Here is a 23,786-nt window from a genome sequence, read left to right on the forward strand (position 1 = left end):
TGATCAGATGATCTATAAGGAATCTGTTAATAACTTTAAAAAATAAGCAAGCACAAATATAAAAAAGCTAAGCTTAAAACTGACTGATGACAGTCCTGCGTGACGTGACGTACTGATGTCCCAGCTGTCTAAATAAACCGTGTTAATTAATGACCTGAAGGTGCAAAGCACGTGATGCCACGAGAGTTACCAGGGAGCCGGCCCGGCCCGGCCCGGCCTGCTCACTGGGGGAGAATCCCTCAGACCACTCTGGCAGGGCTCCTCTTGTCTTGGTGCTGATCGCAGTTTTGCAATTGGTTGGCTTTGAGTGGATATGAAGAAAAGAGCCTCTTTCGAGATCCGAACCAAGATGGCAGCATAGGTAAACACCTAAACTGCTGCCTCGCACAACAATTTCAAAACTACAACTAAAAGACTAAACGTCTATCACCCAGAACCACGGGAAAGCTGGCTGAGTGGAAGTTCTACAACTAGAAGGAAAGAGAAAAGAGCATTGAGACGTGCACAAGCGCTGAAAAGCTGAGGTACGGGGGCACGCGAATCGGGCTGGGGGTGGGCGACTGGGTGCGCTGCTTTTTTCAACCCAAAGAGAGATAAGCTCCTGATTACTCTGAACTTCAGTTTCTGGGGAGATGCTGGGGACCCAAACTCCTACGGGGAGAAGCTGGACTATCTGCCATTGGGTCGGAAAGTGAGGGTGGCTTTCTTGCAGAGGTGTGCACAGCAATCATTGTTTACTGCGCTGGGGCGCGGGATGCGGGGACTTGGAAACGTGGAGACGTAGAGACGGCTGACTGGCAGCCATCGCTGTTTGCCACGCCCTAGCCTAGTGACTCCCTGAGACCCCACCCCACACAATCTACAAACCCACCCAAGCTCCACGCAGCAGCTTTTGCATATAAATGGTTTGCCCTATCTCAGCTTAACCTAACAAACTGCAGCTCTGGTCAGACAGCTCCAAAACCTCCAAATCCCAAGCAAAGAGGAGAAAACTATAGTTCTCGCTGTAGCTCCTGCTGGGTGGCCTCAGACAGTAGCTGACCTGCACCCCATTGGAGATCCAGAAGCTAGTGTATCTAGTGGTCAGCGTGAGACGACACCAGATTTCAACTATTCACATCCATAAGTGACGCATTCAAGAGGCAGACTCAGTGAGCACCAAAGCCCCACTGAAGCAAGTCCTGCCCCATAAGTGTGTCTCCAGCACAGCAGGTCCTCACAGCCAATTGGCCTAGAGGTCAATTCCTCCCAGTGTACCAACAGCAATCAAGGCTTAACTACACCAAGACTTTGCACTTAGCCCACTAAGGGGTGCACCAAGAGTGTCCACCTCAGGTGATAGGCTGAACCACTGGTCACCTATCACAGAAAACCACTCCATCAACACAGGGAAGCAGCAAAATGCGGAGACAAAGAAACATGTCATGAATGAAAGAAATGGAGGAAAGCAAACTACTGGACATAAGAGTTCAAAACCACATTTATAAGGTTACTAAAGAATCTTCTAAAAACCGCCGAGAAACTTGATGAGACCTCCGAGGAGCTTAGTGAGACCTTCAAGGACTTTAATGAGAATGCCAAAAAAATGGAAAAGGACCAGTCAGAAATTAAGCATACACTGTCTGAAATAAAGAATATACAGAAATTCAACTGTAGATCAAAGGAACCCAAGAATCAAACCAAAGATCTGAAATATGAGGAAACAAAAAACATCCAACCAGAAAAACAAAAAGAAAAAAGAATCCAAAAATATGAAGATAGTGTAAGGAGCCTCTGGGACAACTTTAAGCGTACCAACATCTGAATTTTTGGGGTGCCAGAAGAAGAGAGAGAGAGCAAAATATTGAAAACCTATTAGAAGAAATAATGATAGAAAACTTTCCCTACCTGGTGAAAGAAATAGACTTACAAGTCCAAGAAGCGCACAGAACCCCATACAAGAGGAATCCAAAGAGGACCACACCAAGACACATAATAATTAAAATGCCAAGGGCAAAAGACAAAGAGAGAATCTTGAAAGCAGCAAGAGTAAAACAAGGGAGTACTCATATGACTGTCAGCTGATTTCTCAACAGAAACTATGCAGGCCAGAAGGTAGTGGCAAGAAATATTCAAAGTGATGAACAGCAAGAACCTACAACCAAGATTACTCTACCCAGCAAAGCTAACATTCAGATTTGAAGGTTAGATAAAGAGCTTTACAGACAAGAAAAAGCTAAAGGAGTTCATCACCACCAAACCAGGATTACATGAAATGCTGAAGGGTATTCTTTAAGAAGAGGAAGAAGAAGAAAAAGGTAAAGATAAAAATTATGAACAACAAAATGATAACAAATACATACCTACCAACAAGTGAATCTAAAAATCAAGTGAATAAAAAATCTGATGAACAGAATGGACTGATGAATATAATAGAATCAGGGACATAGAAAGGGAGTGGACTGACAATTCTCAGGGGGAAGGGGGTCTGAGGGGTGTGGGAAGAGATTGGACAAAAATCCGACACCTATGGGTGAAGACAGTGGCGGGGGTAAGGGCATGGGGTGGGGTGGGGAATCAGGTGGAGGGGAGCTATGGGGAAAAAAAAAAAGAGGAACACCTGTAATAATCTGAACAATAAAGATTTATTTAAAGAAAAGAAAAGAGCCTCTTTCTTCCCTGGCAACCTTCCAACTCCTTATTTGCAGACCAGCGCAGTACCCAGTGGGCATTCACGTGGCCCTGCTGCGTTAATGACTTCAAATCTTCCGCCTTGCTCCAGGCTCAACCCAGGCTCCGCCCTTCTCCTGCCAAACAGGTGTTTGTTCCCACTCGTAACTTGGGGTGACTGCTGGAGAACCCACACCCGACCTTAAGACGAAGGGGAGGCCTTTGGGTTCTGAGGCAGCCTTTGGCGCAGGATTCAATTCTGAAAAAGGCCTGTAGTCCTTCTGGGTCTGAGGTTTTCCCACCTGTGAGCTGAGCGGGAACTCGTAACCTCGGGTGCCTTCCAGTGTTGTCAATATTACGATTCCTTATTAAGTCAGCCTCGGCCAGAATGGCCTTAATCCTTTCACATCCCCACTTGTGGCATGTAAAATTATTGTCTGGTTTTGGGGGGCTTTGAGGTAATACTAACTGACAGACACAATCATGTGCTAAATTCTTAAAATCTAAAAACCTGATCTGCCAGTTGGATTTAGAACATATTTTCCTAAAGAAATTATAAATTAATGTTGCATTCTTGGGCAAATACATAAAAGCCTACCCATGTAATAACAGAACCATGAAATTAGACCGATATTCTAAAACCTGATGAGATTTCAGCACCCAATGAATGAAGAAACCTAATCCCACGTAAACCTGGGTTCTTTGAGTCATGAAAGCAGCAACTTTCCTCCTCCTCCCTCTGCCCCAGTGGATCTGCACTCCACCTGCCAGGGAGGCCACACCACGAGGGAGCCTGGGCACAGCCAGGGAATGAGGCTTGACAGGTAACAAGGGGTGGGACTTAGGGGGTATCGGTCTGGGACTGGGGCAGAAAACAGGGAGAGGCCAAGATTCTGCCAGAAGGCAAGATTCCAATTCTAAGCAGCATGAAGAGTCAGCAAAATGCAACCTCCAACAAATGGGAGGTGGAGGGGGAGAGGGGGAGGAGGAGCTAGACACACGGCAGCCACGGGACAGTGGAAGCAGAGAGGAGGAAAACTGTGACAGTGACAACTAGGGAAGTCAGTCGCTGGCTGTAGGCGATGTTTTTAATAAGAATATTCTTAAGCCACCCAGTCCGGGTACATTCACCCAAAGCAGACAGAGACGGCAGCCAAGTCTCCTATTTCTCCTGTCTGGCTATGGCACCAGACCAGCATCAGGGGAGTCTCTACTTCCTGAGGCCGAGGTCCATGTGAGAGATAAACAGAAAGGGCCCAGGGGGAAGAGTCTTTGGCGGTCTCCAAACTACCAGCAGCCCTGGTGGGCGACGCACTCACAGCAAAAGCCTGCGTGTCTGTAAACACATTCCTCACTGCCTCCGGCTCTAGCCAGTTACTGCTCACTCACCTGGTGAGGCCTGACTGCAGAGAGCCACGGGAGCATACTCCAAGCACAAGACACACCTGGCATCTGTAGCGCCAGCACGTTAACTGATCTTCTAATACCTGTTTAGCCAGTCTGTGCTGACCCAGTCCCTTTGGGCCGTCATTCAGGCCAAAGGCTCCCGTCTGCCAGCAGCAAGGTTAAAGTGAACTGTGATCTTTGGTTACAAAAAGGGGTGAGCCTAACTGGCCACACTGTCCATCTGAAAAAGCCTGGTTCACCAGCACTGTGGTGAATTCACTCTACAGCACTGACTGAGAACACCTGGAGTCAGGCGGGAGCCTCGCTCTCGAGTGTTTCCCCAGACTTCTCTGAAAGTCCTGCAGGAAGAGCCTCTGTGTCCCAGGGAGCCCACTCCAGCGACAGCCAGCCCCAAACACGTCCCAGGCAGCAGCTAAGCCGCCTGAGCCTCTCCAAAGGATCCATGACTGCGCAGGGAGACAGACGTGGTAAATTAGCAACAAACTGCAACTCTCCAGTAAGGCGGCAGGTCCCAAGTGAAGAATATAAGGCTGTTACACTCAACATCCTTCCAAAACTACAAACACACATTCATTCATTTGATGACAGCATAAACAATTTTAACCAAGACTGACCATAACCTTAATCAATCCAAGTGACGATAGATGGAAAGTCATACTAGTATTTGCTAACTGTTCCAAATCCATACTGAAAGATTCAATGAGACTAAAATTAAGCAATTTTTGAAATACCAAGCTTTTCTGCTCTGCAAAGAGCAGACTATTCAGCAAAGCGTTTGAAGAGTCTGGATTGAATCCACGTCTGCCGCTTACAAGCTGCAGAACCTGGGGTAATAAATTACTGAACCTTTCCTAAACTTCCTTTCCTTGTCTGTAAAATGGGATTAGGCACAGCATGTACCTCATGAGCCTGTGTGATGGATAGATCAGATAATACACAGTGCATGCCACGTGGTAAGCCCTCAATCAGTGTTTGCCAGCCTGTCGTCATCACTGTCATCATCACCTTCAGATTTAGCACAAGGCACCAAAACCATCCATCGGCACACCTTCCCAGTTCACTGGCTCAGAACATTCACGTACTGTCACAACAGTGATATTTCCCTGGGTGAGCCAGTAAAACCAGATCTTTCCAACAACTTCCAGCCTGGTGAAGCAAACACCTGGGCTCTCTGGAGGCACTGAGCCAAATACACTTCAAATCCCTTACTGTGTGTAGCATGTTTCATACTTCTCGCTCACCTTAAACCCAGAAGGACTGGCTGGAAGCTGCTTATCACCTCACAGGCAGTTCCCTAGATCCCGAACCTACAGCACAGGACACTGTGCGCTCACTAAAGCATGTATGACTCCCATTTTAAAAAGAAGGGGAAATTACGCTGCATGTCTTCCAAATCAGCACCCATGCTTGACACACTAATTCAAGAGATATGTATAGGCTTACTATGTGCTAGGGAGAAGCTCCCAGAGACTTTATGGTGAGAACTGAAGAGAGGAAGAAAGCCTCAAGTGTCTAATGGGTGAGGCCCCTGCATAGAGCTGCAAGCACATATTACTGGTAGGCAGCACACGCTGCCATGGAAAATGCAGGAAGAGGCCTGATTCAGTCTGAGGGAAACAAGAAAGGCTTTCTTGATGTCGAGGCTGAGACCTGAAGGGTTAGGATAAGGTAGCCTCCTGAGAGGTGAAGAGATATGACTAGAGAAAGAGTAGATCAGAAGGCAGCCAGGAAGCCACTGGACCACTCTGCGGGCAACAGGGACATAACATTTTATACAATCAGAACTGCACTTTACAAACCTCTTTCTGGATACAGTGAGGACAATAATCCAGGCAAGAACAAAGATAAATGAGTGAGGTAACGGGGAGTAAGTGAATGGATGGGGAGAGGGCTGGAGAGAAGGAAGGAACCACCACGTCAGGTTGGATACCAAGCTCTGACTGCAGAAGCTTGGGGGCCGGGGGTGTAGGTTCCTTGCTGGGCAGGCCTCAGGCTTCTGTGAATGATCCAAGAAGCCGAAACACTTGATAAGCGGTCAGATTCCAGAGACTGGAATGCAGGTAAGAAAACACAGCTGGAGACAGAGACTTGGAAGTTATCTGCACATTTACATGAGAAGTGAAGTTATGAGAGTAACTGAAATTCCCCAGAGAGACAGTTAAATGTTTCCAGGACAGAAACCATGAAAAACCCAGGAGAGTGCAGTGTTCAACACTTAGGGTAGAAAATGCTTTTAGGAAGATCTGCCAGTTGTGTGAAATAGTGCAGTGGAGTCAGTAGAGGTCAAGTCCAAAATATGGCCCCTGGACTCAACAATGAGGTCATAGGTGAAGTGAGCTTGTCGACAAAGGGGAAGCTGAAACCCAAAGGTGGTCCGATCAGGGGGAAGTGGGAGTGGGGAAGTGCTTGCTTGGCTGTTGGAGAGGAGGAGGAAAGACAAAGTGCAGAAGATTTGAAGTCTGGGGTTTAAATGCAGGAGAGGTGACACAGGCATTCTGATAGGAGGGAAGAAGGAAGAATAAGAAGAGATACAATTCTGTCTGCAGGCAGGTGTGTGGAAGTGGAGGTTCCAGTCTGGCTCAGCGTGGGAGAACTCACAGGCTAGATTTTAACTCATGTTTAACCAACCTTCTTTTCAGTTCACCAGCTTATAAAGACACTGCCTTCCCTCCCCCACCTCCCTTTAGTTCTTTCAGGAGGCTATATGAACCAAATGTGAAACTGTAATCTAATCTGATGTGCCTTATTCCAAAAGGCAGGGTCCCAACTTCTTCAAAGCTAATCCTAAAATCCTACTAAGCCAAACATTTCCTCTGCGATGAATGGCCGCACAGCATGTGGCGCACACATCTGGGTCAGGGCGGGCGCCATGCTGCCATCCAAAGGAAAGAGTTTAAGTAAGTGTTACATTTCATCTTATAGTCTAGATCCAGCAATTGTCATATGTATAAGATAAAGACAGTTTGGGAGAAAAAATAAAGAAACAGAGAATTCTGAAAAGTCTAAGACGTTTACAGAAGTCTCAAATGTACAAGAGATGCAAGGACTGGACTGCTGGCTAATTAGATCTGCTCGTGTTGTAACATTTGTGAAATCGGTTTGGGGGCCAAGGAAAGACTTCTAGAATCATCAACACATCCGGCTGTAAAATAACTATTGGTATTTACATAGATGGCTTATCATGTATTGACCCTCAAAAAACTACCTAATACAACCCAAGTTATGAGATGCTCTGGCCTATTTAGAGAGCCTGAAGTTGAGATGATGAAATAAACAATGGGCTACTAATGCCATATATATTCCATAAGCAACATGTTTTTATATGAAAAGATACTGAATTAAGTACAGTTAGACCAAATGTAATAAAAACATTTTTATGCTATTTATGATCACTGTGATTGATGTAGTAAAAACGGTAGCTTCATGAGTAGTTCTAATAAATGATTTCAACAAATGAGATTACAAAGCAATGCTTCAAGTGCTTAAAGTAACAGGGATCTTTATATTCTAATTACAAACCAATTCCCAGGCACTCTTTACACAGGTTCCCCAAGGTCAACTATGTGGTTTTATTGGTTTAAGTTAAAGTAGTAAAATGGTTTCTTTCTTTACAGTGTAATGTCTCTGAAGCCACTAATCAATCTTAGACGCACGAGTGGGACAAGCTGGTACTATGTACCTCTGGGTGCAATACATAAAGAATATAGCACCTGTGATGTATTCCTATCTAAAAATTCAACCTGAATCTAATTAAATTTCTAGAAACTATGGGATAAAGAGAAACAAGTTAAACAGTATCAAAAGGAAGCCATTACCCAAATCCAGAAACTCGGGTGACATATACGCAATTTTTTTAACAACTCAACAGCACATTAAAAAATAAAATAAAATTGCTATAGAATAAGAGACATTTAAATTTTACAACAGTTAATGTAAAGCAGACTCTCTCTGGATCCTGACCAGAAAAACCAACTTTGAGAAGGTCATAATAATATTAAAAAATAATCTTGTTAGTTCAAGTCTAACAATGAGCATTTAAAAAAATTTTTTAATAGTTGGAAATGTGTACTTATTATTTTAAAAAGAGAAACAATATACATATTGCCACTCAGATTCATCAGTGATTTTGTGTTCCAGAGCTTCTCCTAGATACTTTACGGATGAGATCCCTCTTCGCACTACCAAACTCAGGAAATAATCACGTAAGTCATAAAATGCTACTAGAAGTTTTCAAAACATCCACTTCCTTCTCTCCTGTTTTCTTCCGTATTTGCATGGGGCTAAAAGGTAAATTCACACATTTTTAACTTTGGTTCACCTTTGTTCTCGGTTTCCTCACCAATGTGGTAGATAGCTCACTGCCAGCCTTGGCGGGTAAAAGTAATGGAAATTATTAGCAAAATCCAGAACAAGATTGGAAGGGCTCGAATATGTCCCTTTTATAGAGAAAGAAACTGAGGCTGAGAGACACCGAGTGATTTTTGAGGTCACCCTACTACTTACTGACAGAGGCAAGCCAAGAACCCAAGTCCTGGAGGCCTGTGGGTGGGTGCGCTTCCTTACACCAAGGGGACTGGGGTGAGGGTGGGGCTTTCACGCATACCTTCCCGTGCTCCTTCCTCACGTGGGAAATGTAAAGATCTCTTTGCGTGAATAGGCGGTCACACTCCCAACACGTCCACCCGGGGCTGGCCACTTTCTTGGGTTCCATTGATTTCTTCACAGGAGACGGGGATTTCTTTTCCAATTTGTCTTTCCCGTTCATGGATCTGACGTCCTCCTTGATTTGATTTGCTGAATTTTGAGTTGCGGGCTTAATGCTCAAAGGCAAGTTTATACCCAAGTTTGGAGGCCCTTCAATACTTTTCAACGTTCCATGCATAGACTATGTCACAAAAAGAGAAGAAATATCTATCACAAATCACACCACTAAAAGAGAGCGCATGTGGGTTATCTCAATGCATAGGACGTTTACATGTGATTTACATTCACTCAGAAATAAATACTCATATATCAAGAAGAAAACCGAAGCAGAATATATGCTCTAAAAAGATAAAGAAGTAGTATTTGTACGTCAACTAAATATGCATTTCTAGTTCAAAACTATTTTTGAAAAGTTATTTGCTTATGCCGTTCTGAAACTCTTTAAAGAAGGACTTCGGTACTGAATCCATTATTCCTGACACTCCCAGTCAGCACAGGGGGTCTTCCCTACAACAGAGCACCTCTGGGAAAGAATGCTTCACTTTCACATACTGGTAGGTGTTCGAGACCCTCAGTTAAGCAACTTTAACAAATACCTAAGACCCCTATGCTAACAGCAAACCCTTCTCCTCCCTTTCATATTCTTGGAACACTTGTAACAGTTGAGGGGTTTGCTGGAGTTTGGGGGGTAATTCTAATCTCCGTGCACCCTGTCTAAATCCATCCTTTCTTACTGATAGCAGACTTGTGAACTAACTATACACAGTAGATACTCAAAAAAGCCTTTTTAAACTGCTTAGCTATTTATCCTCATTATCCTCAACAGCTATCTTCAGTTAAATGCTCAGGATTTCAAGTTCTACTGGGGTAAAACAAGAGTGTTTGATTCTGAAGACTGGCTCACATTGCTTTTTGTTTTGTTTGTGTTCCAGAAGCATGGAGTAAAAACAAACAAAGGAAGCGCACCAGCCCATGCCTCCCCGTAGTTCCTCTTTGCCTCGAGCCTCTCCTTACAGCAGTATCCAGGCTGTGGCCAGCCTCCAAGTTCTCAGCCTACAGAAAGACATGACGGGGCGCCGTCCTCTGAGGCCCCTCAGCGCAGGCAGGTCTCCCAGGCGCAGGGCTCCGGCTTATGTTCTCAGGCCGGGTCTTCCCTAAACAGAGCCGAGAAGTAGCCAGCCTTCCTCAGTTCTGCTCACCCCAGAAGGGAAAGGTGTTCTATAACTTTCTCCTGAGCAGAGGTTACAGGTCCACCCTGACACAGGGGCCTGAGCTGCATGTCCCACGTTCCTTGGCAAAGAGAAACCTGGGGTGAGACGGGATGTCTGGGCTCCCTAACACTGTGCTTTGCTTCCTTTCCACCATGCAGGGCAGAGGCTTCCGGCTTTTTACAAAACAGAAACCCTATTTTAACACTGTTAACCATTTAACCCCCCAAAAATTAAATCCAAGACCTAATAAGCTTTCCCTACATTTCTAGGCAAATGCATTTTCATTGAGAAGCTGAAGAAAGTATTAAAAGTATTCCTTCATAAAATAACCTTACGGTGCTATAGAAATTACAGAAAAGCAGCAAAAACTTCTGCTGTAACAACAAGAGAGCAATGGAATGTGTGCTAGAGAATTTCTAACTTACACATTCTATTTTCACATGGTAAGTGAAAATCACATTATTTATTTAAAACAAAATTTTTAATAACAGAAATACGACTTAATTCTTTCAGAGTTGATTTTTCCTTAGCTCCAGTCACAATACATAACATGAATTACTGTCAAAGTTTACTTTGAATGTAAATGCCAACATGGAATAAATCTGCATTTCACTGGAACTAAGAAGTGACAAGAACTGGGTTAGACTGGGCAGCTAGAGACCCGCCTTGAAACGCATGTGGGGAAACTCTGTTCCTGTGCTACTCCTCCCAATTTCTTCCTCATGACGGACTGACCAGCACGGGCATTAGGCAATGAAAATAAATCCACAAGAGCTAGGTACATATCTTAAAAATAAGAAAAACAGGCTGCCCCTAAAACTTGGTTTTCATTCTCACCCATCCCAAACACACTGAGGCGGGGCAGTATTTAAAATGTACAGAACATACTTGAAATGAGACCATTAAGTGAGTGTTCACTCCCACTATGTTCATATCAGGTCCTATAAAGGTTCGGATGAATAAAAACAATGCTTTCCTCCTGTGGCCAAGATTCTACCACTCCTCTTCAGCCTCCATTTCTTGGGACCTTGTAATCCTCCAAGTTCACTATTCACACAAGGGGAGACCCTAGGCACCAAGTCGATGACCCCACTTCCAGATGTAAAGGTGAGTTCCAGAAAGCAAATACCTTAAGAGCCTTTTAAGGAGTAACTTTCCTTTGCGTCCCCTCCCCCATATAATATAATAAAATATTTGGGTCTAATCCCAATGTCCCTACATTTTTTTTAGCAGTCTTTAGTTTTTCCTGATCATTCATTATGCACTGTCAAGACAGTTTTATAATTTTAGCAAAAACTTTTAAATATCTTAAGAGGAGTGCACTGTACTTCAAGTGAGAATGATGAAACACACCACCCAGCCCATGCGCTTTATTGGCCCTAAGAATGTCACACCACCACTACCTTCGCCTGGTCTCTAGTGCGCAGACTCATGAAGACATGAAGTCCTGTGCAATAGGCACTATGCTCATGAGCTCACATACACGCAACACGGGAAATTTCAAGGCTTAATTGTCCATTCATTTAACTAAGGTGAGACTAAACTAATTCAGACTTGATTTGTTCTTTCAATAAATGGACCTTTTTGTGTAATGTATTAAAACAGAGAAAAACTAAGGAGAAAGAGATTGAATCGTAATATTCAATCTGTTGTTTCTCTTTATTTTTAAAAAAGTTAAAAATCAGTTTAATCTCTGAGAGCTAATGGATATTCTCTCCCAATCACATAGGAATAAACTTATTTTACCTACCAGTGGACAGTTAAGAGGCTAGGACTAAGCTCAGGCCTTCGTGAGCTTAAAAGGCTGTAAAGAGATTTAAGTGTCCCCTTTGGGGGTTAGAGTTAGTCGTCCAAGTTGGACATTTATTCATTTCATTAACTGAACACCACCAGGTGCTAGGCACTGTGCTGTATCCTGGACATTTCATAGTCGATTTACATGCAACCTTGATAGAAGGGGAAAAAAGACTAAAGATGCAGGAGCATCAATTATAATGCAAATTTAGTCGCTTAATTTCAAGGGAAAACCTTCATTTTTCCACATACACCAATATTTATACATATCAGACAATTTGTCAGAGTCCCTTTCTATTTCTAAATCCTCTACAACACCAAGTTTCCTAAAGTGAACTTCACAGTCATCATTTTCACCTGTAGAAAAAGAGAACCCTATCACTTTATTATGATTTTAAAATCAGTGCATGCATTTGTTACTTTGTGTTGATCTTTCATGGTCTGCAGATCAGGACTTGGGAATAAAAGCACCCTTCAGTGGAGTGAACATGTACATTGCTCATTACCATCGACCAGCATACATCCCTTCCCTTGACAGCCCACATGCCTTATCGTAATCTGCTGCTCACCCTTGATTTATGAGCAATGGATGGATCTGGGATTCATTTAAAAGACACGAGAGAGACGCACACACCTTGATATGGTCCATCATGAGTTGCTTCTGTGCATATAAAAGAGAACAGTCTGGACACTTGAAAACAGACACCTTCTGGTTTTCGATGTGTTGGTCAAAGTGGCGATACAACAGGGTTTGCAGGGTAAATACGGTGTCGCACATGGAACACTTATATATTATTCTAAAACAGAGAAGTGCATGGACACGTCAGTCAGCCCCCACCGCTCAAACCAAAGGAACTTTCATCTCATCTCAAGACTTCCGGAGGCAGCAGCAATGAGAACACAAACACGGTAAGAACAAAACAGTTTAGCGTTGAAATAAACTTTTGAAGGCAACTGACATCACTCAAGTGCAGATCAATCTTAGTATTCTGGGCAAGGACTTAGGCACATTTGCTTAGAAGTATAAATGAATGACCATTTACGACTTACAGATCTACAATGGACAGGTTCTCATAAGGTCTCCACTTGGCAGTTAGTTAACACTGAGCAAAATCACCATTGATGCTTTTTTTTTTTTTTAAGATCAGACAAGGCATGCGGCTCAATGGTGGTGCCCTAACCTGAAAAGGATTTTGAGGAATGCAGTAAGTGGGCCCACTCCCATAACAGCCCCATAACAGCTCCAGCTGTCACTTGTGCCAAGTTTTCACTTGGACTTAGTAGCAATTTTACACCTGAATGTCAACATTCTGTTCTTAACAAAGAAAGCCCCACAGAAAAGAAAATCCACACTGCAACACCTGAGTGTGTACTGGGCTTTAACTGGCTTAAAATACTCACTGTCCACTGCAAACGATTTCCGTACCTCATGTTACTACCAAGCAGCCTCCTTAAGTTAGTTATGCACCTTTAACCTTCAGGACATAATACATTCTATCCAATGACACCTCCCACAGAGGCTCAGGCAAGAGCTGTCCAGAGCAGTGAATGTTCCTAGACTCCCGGCCACAACCTTCGCTTCCAGTGAATTTGACACCTCCAGCGAATTTGACGGGTCCCTTGTGAACACCCCTGCCCACAGTAGGTCGCCCACTGTTCCACGTCACCCTGGTCCTTAGGGGAGGCCCTGGAAGACCTCTGTCTCCTTTGAAGAATGATGAGAAATAGGCGCAAAATCCTAGGGAGCAGCTTGGGAAAATGGCAGAGAAACAGTGACTGAAGATGAAAAAGATGAAAAGGGAATGCTGAGGTTTCACCAGGTATTTCAGCAGGAAAGCTAAAGAAAGGAATGCCTCTTGTACCCACTTGTCTTTCCCTCTCAGGGCCTTTTCAACACAGCACTTCTCATGTACCCTCCACCCTCACTCTGCATGTCTTTGTCCAAAAATTACAGGTTCAACTTTTTTCTTCCCCCCATTAAATTTATAAATTTAATTGGAACAAGTGACATGTTTTTACAAGGTCTTGACATGTTAGTTTGGCACAGAGCACAAGAACCCTTGATTGGGACGGGGGCAGTTTTTAAGGTCAGACACAACTTCACCAGACTGCTCCAAGGTGGTACACTAATGTGTCATTATTAACTTCATCAGACATGATAAAAATGATTATTTCCTCACTGTCTGAATAGCTTGGATTTTTAAACAGTCCAGTAAATAAGAGCAACTGTGTAAAAATGTTCAAATTATGTTGCAGACATATACCAATGACATGGAAAGATTTTCATGAAAATTAAAATAACAGGTAACAAGACAGTAAGTATGTATGATGTGGTTACACTTTTTAAGGAGATGTAGAAAAAGAACAGAAGGCATATATCTACCATCATCTCTGCTGGATGGCAATACACGTATTCCTTTCATTGTTCTGCTTATCTGTATTTCCTGGTGTTTCTGTAATTAGCATACAGCAATAAGGGGAAAAATAGCCTGAAGAAAAGAAGTAAGATTACTAGGTAGGCTAAGAATTTTCTCAGGATTCTATTCTTACTTTTAGAAATAACTACTTCATGACAAATGGCATAGCTCAGTGGTTGGCAAACTCATTAGTCAACAGAGCCAAATATCAACAGTACAATGATTGAAATTTGAGAGCCAAATATTTTAAACTTAAACTTCTTCTAATGCCACTTCTTCAAAATAGACTCGCCCAGGCCGTGGTATTTTGTGGAAGAGCCACACTCAAGGGGCCAAAGAGCCGCATATGGCTTGCGAGCCGCAGTTTGCCGACCACTGGCATAGCTCATTTTATACATGCTCCATTCCTTTGGAGTAGGGGTTTGTTTGGCTTCATTTGTTGCCTTTTACTCAATAGCAAATAAAGTAAAAACAGCAGAGAATCATTTACCTGGGCTTTTTTCAGGGGAACAGGTTGTTAACGTATTATCAGAATTCTGCCCCACAAACTGCTCTAAACATAAAGGGGAAATGTGACACCAACTGCACTAGATGATGCGGTTATGACATCAGCATGACAAGGACAGGCAGGCACTGCGGGTCCCCAGTGTGACACAAAGAAGATTCCAGCCCAGGGTGCACTTCCCGAGTGCATGAGCAGCTGTTCCAGATGGAAGAACGCTGATGAGACAGGACGAATAAATGCAACATGGGGTCCTGGATAAAAGACACTGTCTCAACCAGTGGAGACATTTTCATGGGCTCTGTGAATTGGTTGGGAACGTAATCGACACTGACTCCTGACTGGGAGGCAGAGGCAGGAAACACTCCCATCTTTGTGTCATGATGCCCAAGATTCCTACACAGGAGAAAGACAGACACAGAGAAGGAGAGCGAAATGAATGAAATGGAGATGCTGACATTGGGGAATCTGGGGGAAGGAGGTGCAGGGGTTCTCCAGAGTGTTCTTCCAGCTTTTCCCTATAGGACAGAAACTATTACACAATGAAAAATTGATGCTAATGAACCTCACGGGAACCTCAGACACACAGGGACAGAATATGAAGATGGAGCAAACACAATGGAACAACCACAGGAGTCTGCCCAGCAGTGGAGGGAAGGCAATCACAATGGGGGACCTGTGCTCAGACCATCTAAACGGGTGCAGTACGGTGAGGAGATAGTGAGGAATGCAGGGTGTGGGTTCTCAGGGATGTGGGAATGGCAAACCTGAAAGTGTGCTTAGTCCTGGACATCATAAGGCTCAGAGAATGGCAGAGGAACTAGACTATAACCAAGGAGGGGAGAAACTGGAGGGGGTGGGGCGGGAGGAAGGAAAGGAGAAATAGGAAATTAAAACCAAATGCCCACACCCACGTCCACTGGTAGCAACCAAAACTCTCCAGAAAAGAGTGCTGGCCTTGAAATGGGTGTGAGAACAAATGAATACAGGTTCTAAGCTCTGAAATCCCTGCCACAAGCCTCCTCCATCACAGACTGAACTCAACTGGGTGCACTGCACTGCCCTGAGCACCACACGCTGCCCTGGGAATTCACACTGCAGCCGCGTCACAGGACACTGAGGCTCGGCTCGATGCCCCGTGAATCCCAGGGCCATTGTTCAAACGCCTCTTTGGCCGACTCCAAAGTCCTCTGCCCTGCCACGACTGTGGTTCTGCACGTGTTTTCTTCATTAGGAACTTGTTCAAAAACTCTCTATTCTTATACAATTCTAAACTCTGGAGTTCTCGTTTACCCACTTACATACATTTGGCGCCGGCAAATAAAAGGACGGCCCAAAGCAGCACAAGAAACTGCTGTCTTTAAGATGTCAAGGAAAACACAAAAGCAAACAGACACCAACTGGATCACCATAAAATCCAGTAATGGACACTGAAAACGATCTCAAATTACCCAGAGAAGACGAAACAGTGTTCCAAGTTTTCTTGTATATGGCAAGGAAGCATGCCTGACCTTACACTGAGAAGCAAGGAACAGAGCACTGGACGGCACCTGGCACATAGTAACACCACATAAACGCTTATTATAAATCTGGTGATGTGCCTGTCCAGGTGGCTTGGTTGGGTGAGCATCGTCCTATGCACCAGAAGGTTTCGGATTCAATTCCCAGTCAGGGCACATGCCTAGGTTGTGGGATCGATCCCAATTAGGGCTCAGCTGATCGATGTTTCTCTCACATCTCTTCCCCCCACCTCCACCCTCAAGTGAAATCTACAGCTATGTAGATTTCATATACATTTCAGCAATGAATTGGTTTTATTTGAATAAAAAACCAAATCTAAAACTTTATTCACTGGAGGGAATGACTACATTACTATCCAGAAATCTTGCTACCATGAACACTGAAAACTAACTAAAATTCACTAATGTCTGTCTTCAGAATCGACACACCAAGTTGTATATGGATCCCCTGACTTATAATCTGTCTCATTTTGAGAATCTAAAACGATTACAGTGAAGGTCTTATCAGAATAAAATTCCTTATTATCATAGTTTTTAATAAACATAGTCACTTCTGTAGTTTTAGTCAGTAACATTTCCCCAAAACTAAAATTACAATAAAAGCCAAATATATATAATATGGCATGTCAACATACTTTCTCCCTAAATCTTCCTTGATTATGGAGTTATGGGCAAATACATAACAACAGATGTGAGGCTGCCAATCTAGCCTCACATAATCATCAAATTCCACACTGCCTTAATAATACAGGGGGCAGGGAACCGTGGGAAGGAACTAATGCTACAGAGCTCCCCGCCCCCTCCAGACATGGGGGCCATGTGCTAGGTAGGCATTTTGAACCTAACCTCATTTTATCCTCCCTCAAATGCTGGGACATAAGCATTCCCCTCGCTTAACAGGGAAAAAAATGGAGTTTGAGAAGAGGGTAAGTGATGGTCCAAGTTCACACAGCCGGTGGGTGGGAGTGGGATTCTGACTCTGGTGCCCACACTCCCTCTTCTTTCCGAAGCCACCTCTATTGCGGGCAGGCAGCCCACAATTGTCTGCTGAAGCACCACTTCATTACGAAAGACACACAAAAAGCAAAAATTGATAACACCAAAAGCGAGATTAAGGCAAAAATGAAATTTACTAATCAAGGACATACACTGGCGATGAAGTTAAATTCCATAACCACTGTCTTCAGTTGACTTCGTCTTATTAATGTTCCTATGAAAAGTGTACACTGTAAGAAAGAAACTATGAAAACATCGAAGGATGACAGTTTTTCATAGTTTTCCTAGAACGTGTCAAAATCATCTAAGAAAAAAGACAGAATTGATATTCACTTATTTAGCTAAAAACTGATGACAAGAGCATAAATATAATAAGGGACATTTTGGACAAAGATGTCACCTGGAAAGAACTAAAAGATTTAGGGAGCTATGAGCATCAGAATCTGCCTGGTGGCATCGCTTTCCTTATCTTAAGTTGTATTCCATGGAACGCCTACCTCCTCTAAAGCACTAATAAAGTAGTGGAGTACAAGTCAAAAGGCAGTGTGACTTACTTTGGCTCTCCTATCTTGATGCCAGGATGTTGTGTGTAGGCATGGGAATGTGTGCTGGGGGCAGACTTAAACGCCATTGGACAAATAGAACACTTGTAGAAGACTTCACAGTGAGAACCTTGGATGTGAGACTTCAGTGCGGCCACATCAGAGTACACAACATTGCAATGTACACATCTGTTAGAAAAATAAACACAGAGTCATTAGCACGAGACCATTACATGGGTGTAACTTAACTGGGTAAAAACTGAGTAAAATGAACACATTTTAACACCCCTTTAAGTTCCTAATAGCTTTCTGGAAGTAGGCTTTGTTTTTTCTAATGATAGAACATCAAATTATTTTTATGTAAGGAAGAAGGAAGATCATGAAGAAGAAAAGTATAACTCAAAAGGTCTATTTTTTTTTTAACATCTTTAAAGTTTCTAGAACTGGATGTCCAGACTCCAGACTGTGGTGAGACCAATGGATCATGGGGGCCATGATCAAGGTCAGGAACACAGCAAGCCTGTCTTGACTCCTGGCTTTGGAGGAGGCTCCTACATGCTGGATTATGACACGAGGGCCCTGAGGTTCCTCCCCACCCCCTTTACCCAATGGCATATCCAGTGGAAGAAATCTTCCCTATCTAATCCTATGTGTCATCGTGGAGGGGCACAGAGGAACACGTGAGCGCTGGGTCCAAGGCCAAGGCCACTGTTCCTGGTCCACACTGCTGTGGTTAATGTTTCCGGAGGTTAGGGGGCCCATTAGGTAGCGAAGGTCAACCACCTAGTTTGTCTCCTAAAAAATAAATTTAAGTCCACTCCAATTTAAGAAAAGACATGAACGATAAAATTCCAAAAAACCAACATCTCTAAATAAATTGTCTCTCTAGCTAACCTCTTTACTTCTTGAATTTCTAGTAATTCAATTAGCTTGTTCTTCATTTGGATCTACTCCTACAGAAACACACTGTAAAATGTAGAGATACATTCCTCCCCAGCCTCATCTTTAAGACTCAAGGACTCCCAGCAACACTGAGTGTGTGTGACCATTTGATGACCTGGTTGTCCTTCTCTGTTGACATCAACTATGTGAATGGGAAAGCCGACCTGAGGAATGAAGACTGCAGACAGGGCCTGCCCTTCTAGGAGACAGAGCTTAGTGACGGCTCTATTAATCTAAGTTACTTCTATTCTTACATCCCCCTTTTGAATTCCTGGAGATACTCCCAAAGCATCAGGGGAATGGCATGCTCTGAATGACTAGTGTTCTTTAAAGCATGCCATGTTAAGCTTTGCAAGCATTTTATAAAAACCATTATTAATGCATTAGCATTTTAAATGGCTTAAAGCATATTGTTCAGTAACAACACTAAATAACAACAGGAGAATAATGAAGGAAAGCTCCCCCATCTTGTCTACTTTTAGTTTAGGCAATAAAGCCACCCAAGCCAAGCATACTGAAATTATTCTGGGTTAACCTGAACTTGTGTTGTCTTGAACAGGTTATTATTGATGCTCTCTGGGCTGGTTTCTCATTTATAAAATGAGTTTTTTTTTTTTTTTTTTCAGTCCTTCCCAACCCCAGAAGCCTGTGAACCCCATGAAAGAGAAAAGTGACACAAAACAAAACCAGATGGGTTTCCAATGAAACAGAAGCATCCTCTACACCATGGGTCATACACAAAAGGTTTTTCCCATAAGGGTAGAAGGGTGGTATTCAAAGGGCAAAAAAATAAGGAAGGGCCTAAAGGAACAAAGAGCTCATTCTCTGAAGTTGTCTGGAGTGAAAGAATAAGTCCTCAAGAAAATAAGCAGGATATTAAAGAATCTACAGCTGATAAAGGAGGTGGCTAAGGCTTGGTCCAAACAGCATCATGGAGGCCAAAGGAAAACCCTCTTCAATGGAAGGAAAGAAAGAAGAGAGAGAGTTGCAAAATATCTGCCTAGAGTGGGAGAAAGGTTCAGGGTAGCAAGAGGAATGTAAGTAAGACAAACAGAAGTCAGAATCTGAAGGGGCCACACAGTATACTAATGCTATTAAAAATCAGACTGTTGATATTTAAATCCTTTGTGTTCTGGGTATCAATCAAGGTTCTCTTAATGTTTTTATTTTAAAAATGTTTACAGTATAGAATCCAATAAAATTCCCCTTTCTAGATTCAGATCCAATGGATAAAGAAGCAAGAAAGTTCAGAGAAATACTTGACTTTTACCAAATCAACCATAAGCTAGAAGCGACCCCCCTCATTATGTAGGAGATGCAATATGATCAAGAAGAAAGAAAATGAGGCATACTGAATCTGAAAGACAAAAGAAGATCTGGAGCCGTGTTAGAGATTCCTCTGCCAGAAGAAAACAAAACAAACAAAAAAACCTAGAAAGCCAAAAAGAAGAAAACATACAAGGCCAAGGGGCTGCTGCGTCCCAGTTCAATATTAGACTGGACCCTTATTTAAAACAGCAAGAAAAAAAAACTAAGATCAAGCCCAACCTGTGTGGCTTAGTAGTTGAGCATCGACCCATGGACCAGGAGGTCACTGTTAGATTCCAGTCAGGGCATATGCCCAGGGTTGCAGGCTCAATCCCCAGTAAAGGGTGTGTAGGAGGCAGCCAATCAATGATTCTCTCTCATCAATGATCCCTCTCTCCTTCTCCCTTCCTCTCTCTGAAATCAATAAAAACATTTTTTAATTAAAAAACAGTGAGATCAGCCGAAACCGGTTTGGCTCAGTGGATAGAGCGTCGGCCTGCGGACTGGAGGGTCCCGGGTTCGATTCCGGTCAAGGGCATGTGCCTTGGTTGCGGGCACATCCTCAGTGGGGGGTGTGCAGGAGGCGGCTGATCGATGTTTCTCTCTCATCGATGTTTCTAGCTCTCTATCCCTCTCCCTTCCTCTCTGTGAAATATCAATAAAATATATTTAAAAAAAAACACAGTGAGATCAAATTATTTTCTATCATCTAAAGAGGCAAACATGAACTAAACTTCAGAATACACAAATACATAGTATTTTTACAGCTACTATAAGCCTCATGTCCAGGAAAAAAAGTCTATACTAAACACAAAAAATTTTAGGTAAAATTCAAGACCCCAAATAGAAGCAACTCTGTGAATATGGCAAAAGAGGGGGAAAAAGAAAAGCAAGGGAGCTTCAGAGTCTCTGTTTTAATTAGGAAACGTACCAGGAGTAATTAAAGTTATAGATGTCTCACTTTCTTTATTCGTTCCAAACCAAGTTTACTTTCATTATATTAGAAAAATAAAGCATCTGAAGAAAGTTTGGCATCTGTTAAAAGAAGAGCACTAGAACATGTTGTCCATCACTATTACACAAAGAATCCAGCACAGGGACCTTCTAAACGTGGGGAAAGAACCACGGTATCATTGTGTACAGATTCTGGGGAAGCAAGGGCACCTTCCATGTGTAACTTTCTCCCTAAGCACTTAGCATGCAGCTTGATCTTCCTGTTTTACTCTGTAACATCCCAGTGGAGATGGAGGAAGCATCACACCAATTTTATAGACAGGGCACCAAAGAACAGAGATAACACACGAATTAACACATGATTAGCAGAACTGATACCCACAAACTCTGGTTTCTTAACTTCCAAACCCAGGGTTTTCTACTAGGGTAAACCCCAACTCATTAAACATTATGCATCACAGGTCTGGAGGCAGAAGATTAAAATATGAAATAATGATGCCATAACCAAAATTTAACTGAAATAAAACTATCAAATATACCACTGGACTTCATTTTTATAGATCATAACTGTATTACAACTAAAAAAAAAAGTCGCTGTATATTAACAGTTTAACTTTAAAGACACTAGGCAACCAAACAGTTAAGTTTGAGACAAACACACAGTACAGTAATACCTCTATTAACAAAGACACTGTGTATCAACAACTGGTTTTCTTGGTGGGCCTTCATTGGGTCAAAATATAAAAGGCACAGGAATGCATTTCAGAAGGTCACAAAGTGGAGAACGAAGTTCAAGTACCTCATCAATCGATATTAACTAAACTAACATTAGATTTGTCATATGTTGCAAAAGACACATCTGAGCATCTTAGGGGGCAGTGAAAGGGGTTCTAGTCAAGACGTGTGAAGAGAGGAAGAAGCCTGGGCAGAGGTGATGGAGAAGAAGGACTCAAGAAGGTTACCTGGGGTGGAAGGCGCTTCCACAAAGAGCCACGTTAGGAGAGAACATACACCCAATCCATTTTCATGACAAAATACAAGTAAGGAACCATCACACCCTTTCTGATTGAGAGAGGAAAGATTAAGAGGTACAGACATGCATGGTATTGTTATAGGAGTTAAAATGCAAAGGAAGACAACAAAAGTATGCTGGAAAGGGCACAGAAAGAAAAGGCTCGAACAGTCGATCAAAGGCAAACCCTGCTACATGCACACTTCTGCCCAGAAGGCTCCATTCACCCTCAGGTGTGTGTGGGCCAAAGGGCCAAGCCCACATTCAAGGATTCAAACAGATCAATTCTACCACAAACGAGGAGCTCGGTTCCCGGAGGATCTGTTAATCGAGGTATCACTGCATGACCCTGAACACAATATGCACAGACCACTCCAAATGCTGTGCAGTTAGTAAGTGAACAAGCTTTACTTGCGCGTTAAGTCGACAAAATACTGACCGAAAACCAACTCTCCGCGTGTAGTGCAGACAGTTCTTGGTGACGTGGGTCTGGAAGTGCACCGACCTGCAGATGGCCCCGCACTCGGGGCAGGTGTAGGGAGATTTGTGCTGATGGATTCTCTGGTGGGATGCATAGCTGCACTGGTTGGGAAGCAGCATCTGGCAGATAGTGCAAGTCTTCTAAATAAACCAAAGGGGGAGACAGGGTTGGTCCTACGAAGTACTTTCTAGCACGCAAAGAAGCTTGGTTAGACCTCAAAATCTCTACACAGCGGTCATTTCAAATACGACGATAACTGATTCTAAGCCCAAGGAAAAAGCAAAAACAGAAAGTCACATGTTCAATGAAAAATTCCTTACCCTGTAAAGCAAAAATAACATTTACTAAGTAGTCAGGCTCATCCCAAAGTCTGAAGAGAATGTCAGCTTTAGGTAGAGTTCCAATTTTGTTACCTTTGCATTTTGTTAAGTGTAAAGAAGAGGTAGCAGAGAGGTGTTCCTGCAAATTATGTAAGCAAATCAACATGACTGTAAATACAAGTTCATGGGCATCTATCTTGACAATAGTCACAGTTCTCACAACTCAAAAAACGTTCTTTAAAATAATAAAAGTGAATTAGAGTCTAATCCAGATTAGATATGTACATTTTAAGTCACCTCAGTTGTTTGCAATCTGTAAGACAGGGATGCAAAAGAATGGCCACAGCAATTAGTTGTGTTTTTGTTTTTTGGGGGTTTTTTGCACATTGATCTTTAAATGGATGAACTGGACATTATATGACTTATAAGTAAAACCAGTGAAGTCAAGTTCAGAAACATAAATTTAGTTATTAAACTGAAACTTTAGATAGAGCTTAAAATCTAATCACATGTAAAATGAAACTGAGACTGAAGTCCTCTTTGGAAAGGCTCTGCATCATTAAGTAGCCAGGGAAAACTGAAACACGATTTTTCATCCCTTAGAGGTAAGCACTAAACATGGCATATTTTTAAAACTTAAAGTAAATATAAACTGAGGGCTTACTACTTCCATTCCAAAAATAAACCTAACATAGAACAAGATAAAATGTGTTTGAATACTATTTGGTTCTTCATGCAACGAGTGTCTGCTATCTTCTAAAATGTGCAATTTGCATTAAAGTCTGTTTTCTTAAAAGCCTCAAAATATAGACTCTAGCTAAGATTTAAAATGATCTTTTAACTGACAAAAGAATTACAACATTTTTTAAAGAATTTTTATTCTTTCAGCTTTTGAATCAAGCCCAAAAATTAATGTTTAAACTTCTGAGAAACTCAGACTAAGAAAAAAATCAGAAACTCTCTTGAAAATTCTTTGTTTTTCTCCTGAAAGAACTAAAATACAAATTTTATCCCACAAAATGTTTAT

General features: G+C 42.6%; 1 protein-coding gene across 6 annotated transcripts in view; it reads right to left on the reverse strand.

The window, feature by feature from the left end:
* The window catches only part of ZNF532 (zinc finger protein 532), a 99,103-nt gene that overhangs the window by 17,304 nt on the left and 58,013 nt on the right, over nucleotides 1-23,786 (reverse strand). For 4 of the 6 annotated variants that reach the window (XM_080682962.1, XM_080682961.1, XM_080682959.1 and 1 more), the window contains 4 exons: nucleotides 22,398-22,579; nucleotides 17,755-17,931; nucleotides 12,400-12,562; nucleotides 8,660-8,941 (listed from right to left, as the gene is read on the reverse strand). The exons of 1 other annotated variant lie outside the window; for it this stretch is intronic. In XM_080682962.1, the coding sequence (XP_080539088.1) occupies nucleotides 8,660-8,941; nucleotides 12,400-12,562; nucleotides 17,755-17,931; nucleotides 22,398-22,579 (804 nt within the window). The remainder of the gene's footprint in view (nucleotides 1-8,659; nucleotides 8,942-12,399; nucleotides 12,563-17,754; nucleotides 17,932-22,397; nucleotides 22,580-23,786) is intronic. One more of the 6 variants, XM_080682963.1, reaches the window with a different exon arrangement.

Source organism: Plecotus auritus (genome assembly GCF_963455305.1).
Source record: "Plecotus auritus genome assembly, chromosome: 8".
In the NCBI taxonomy this organism is placed as follows: domain Eukaryota; kingdom Metazoa; phylum Chordata; class Mammalia; order Chiroptera; family Vespertilionidae; genus Plecotus; species Plecotus auritus.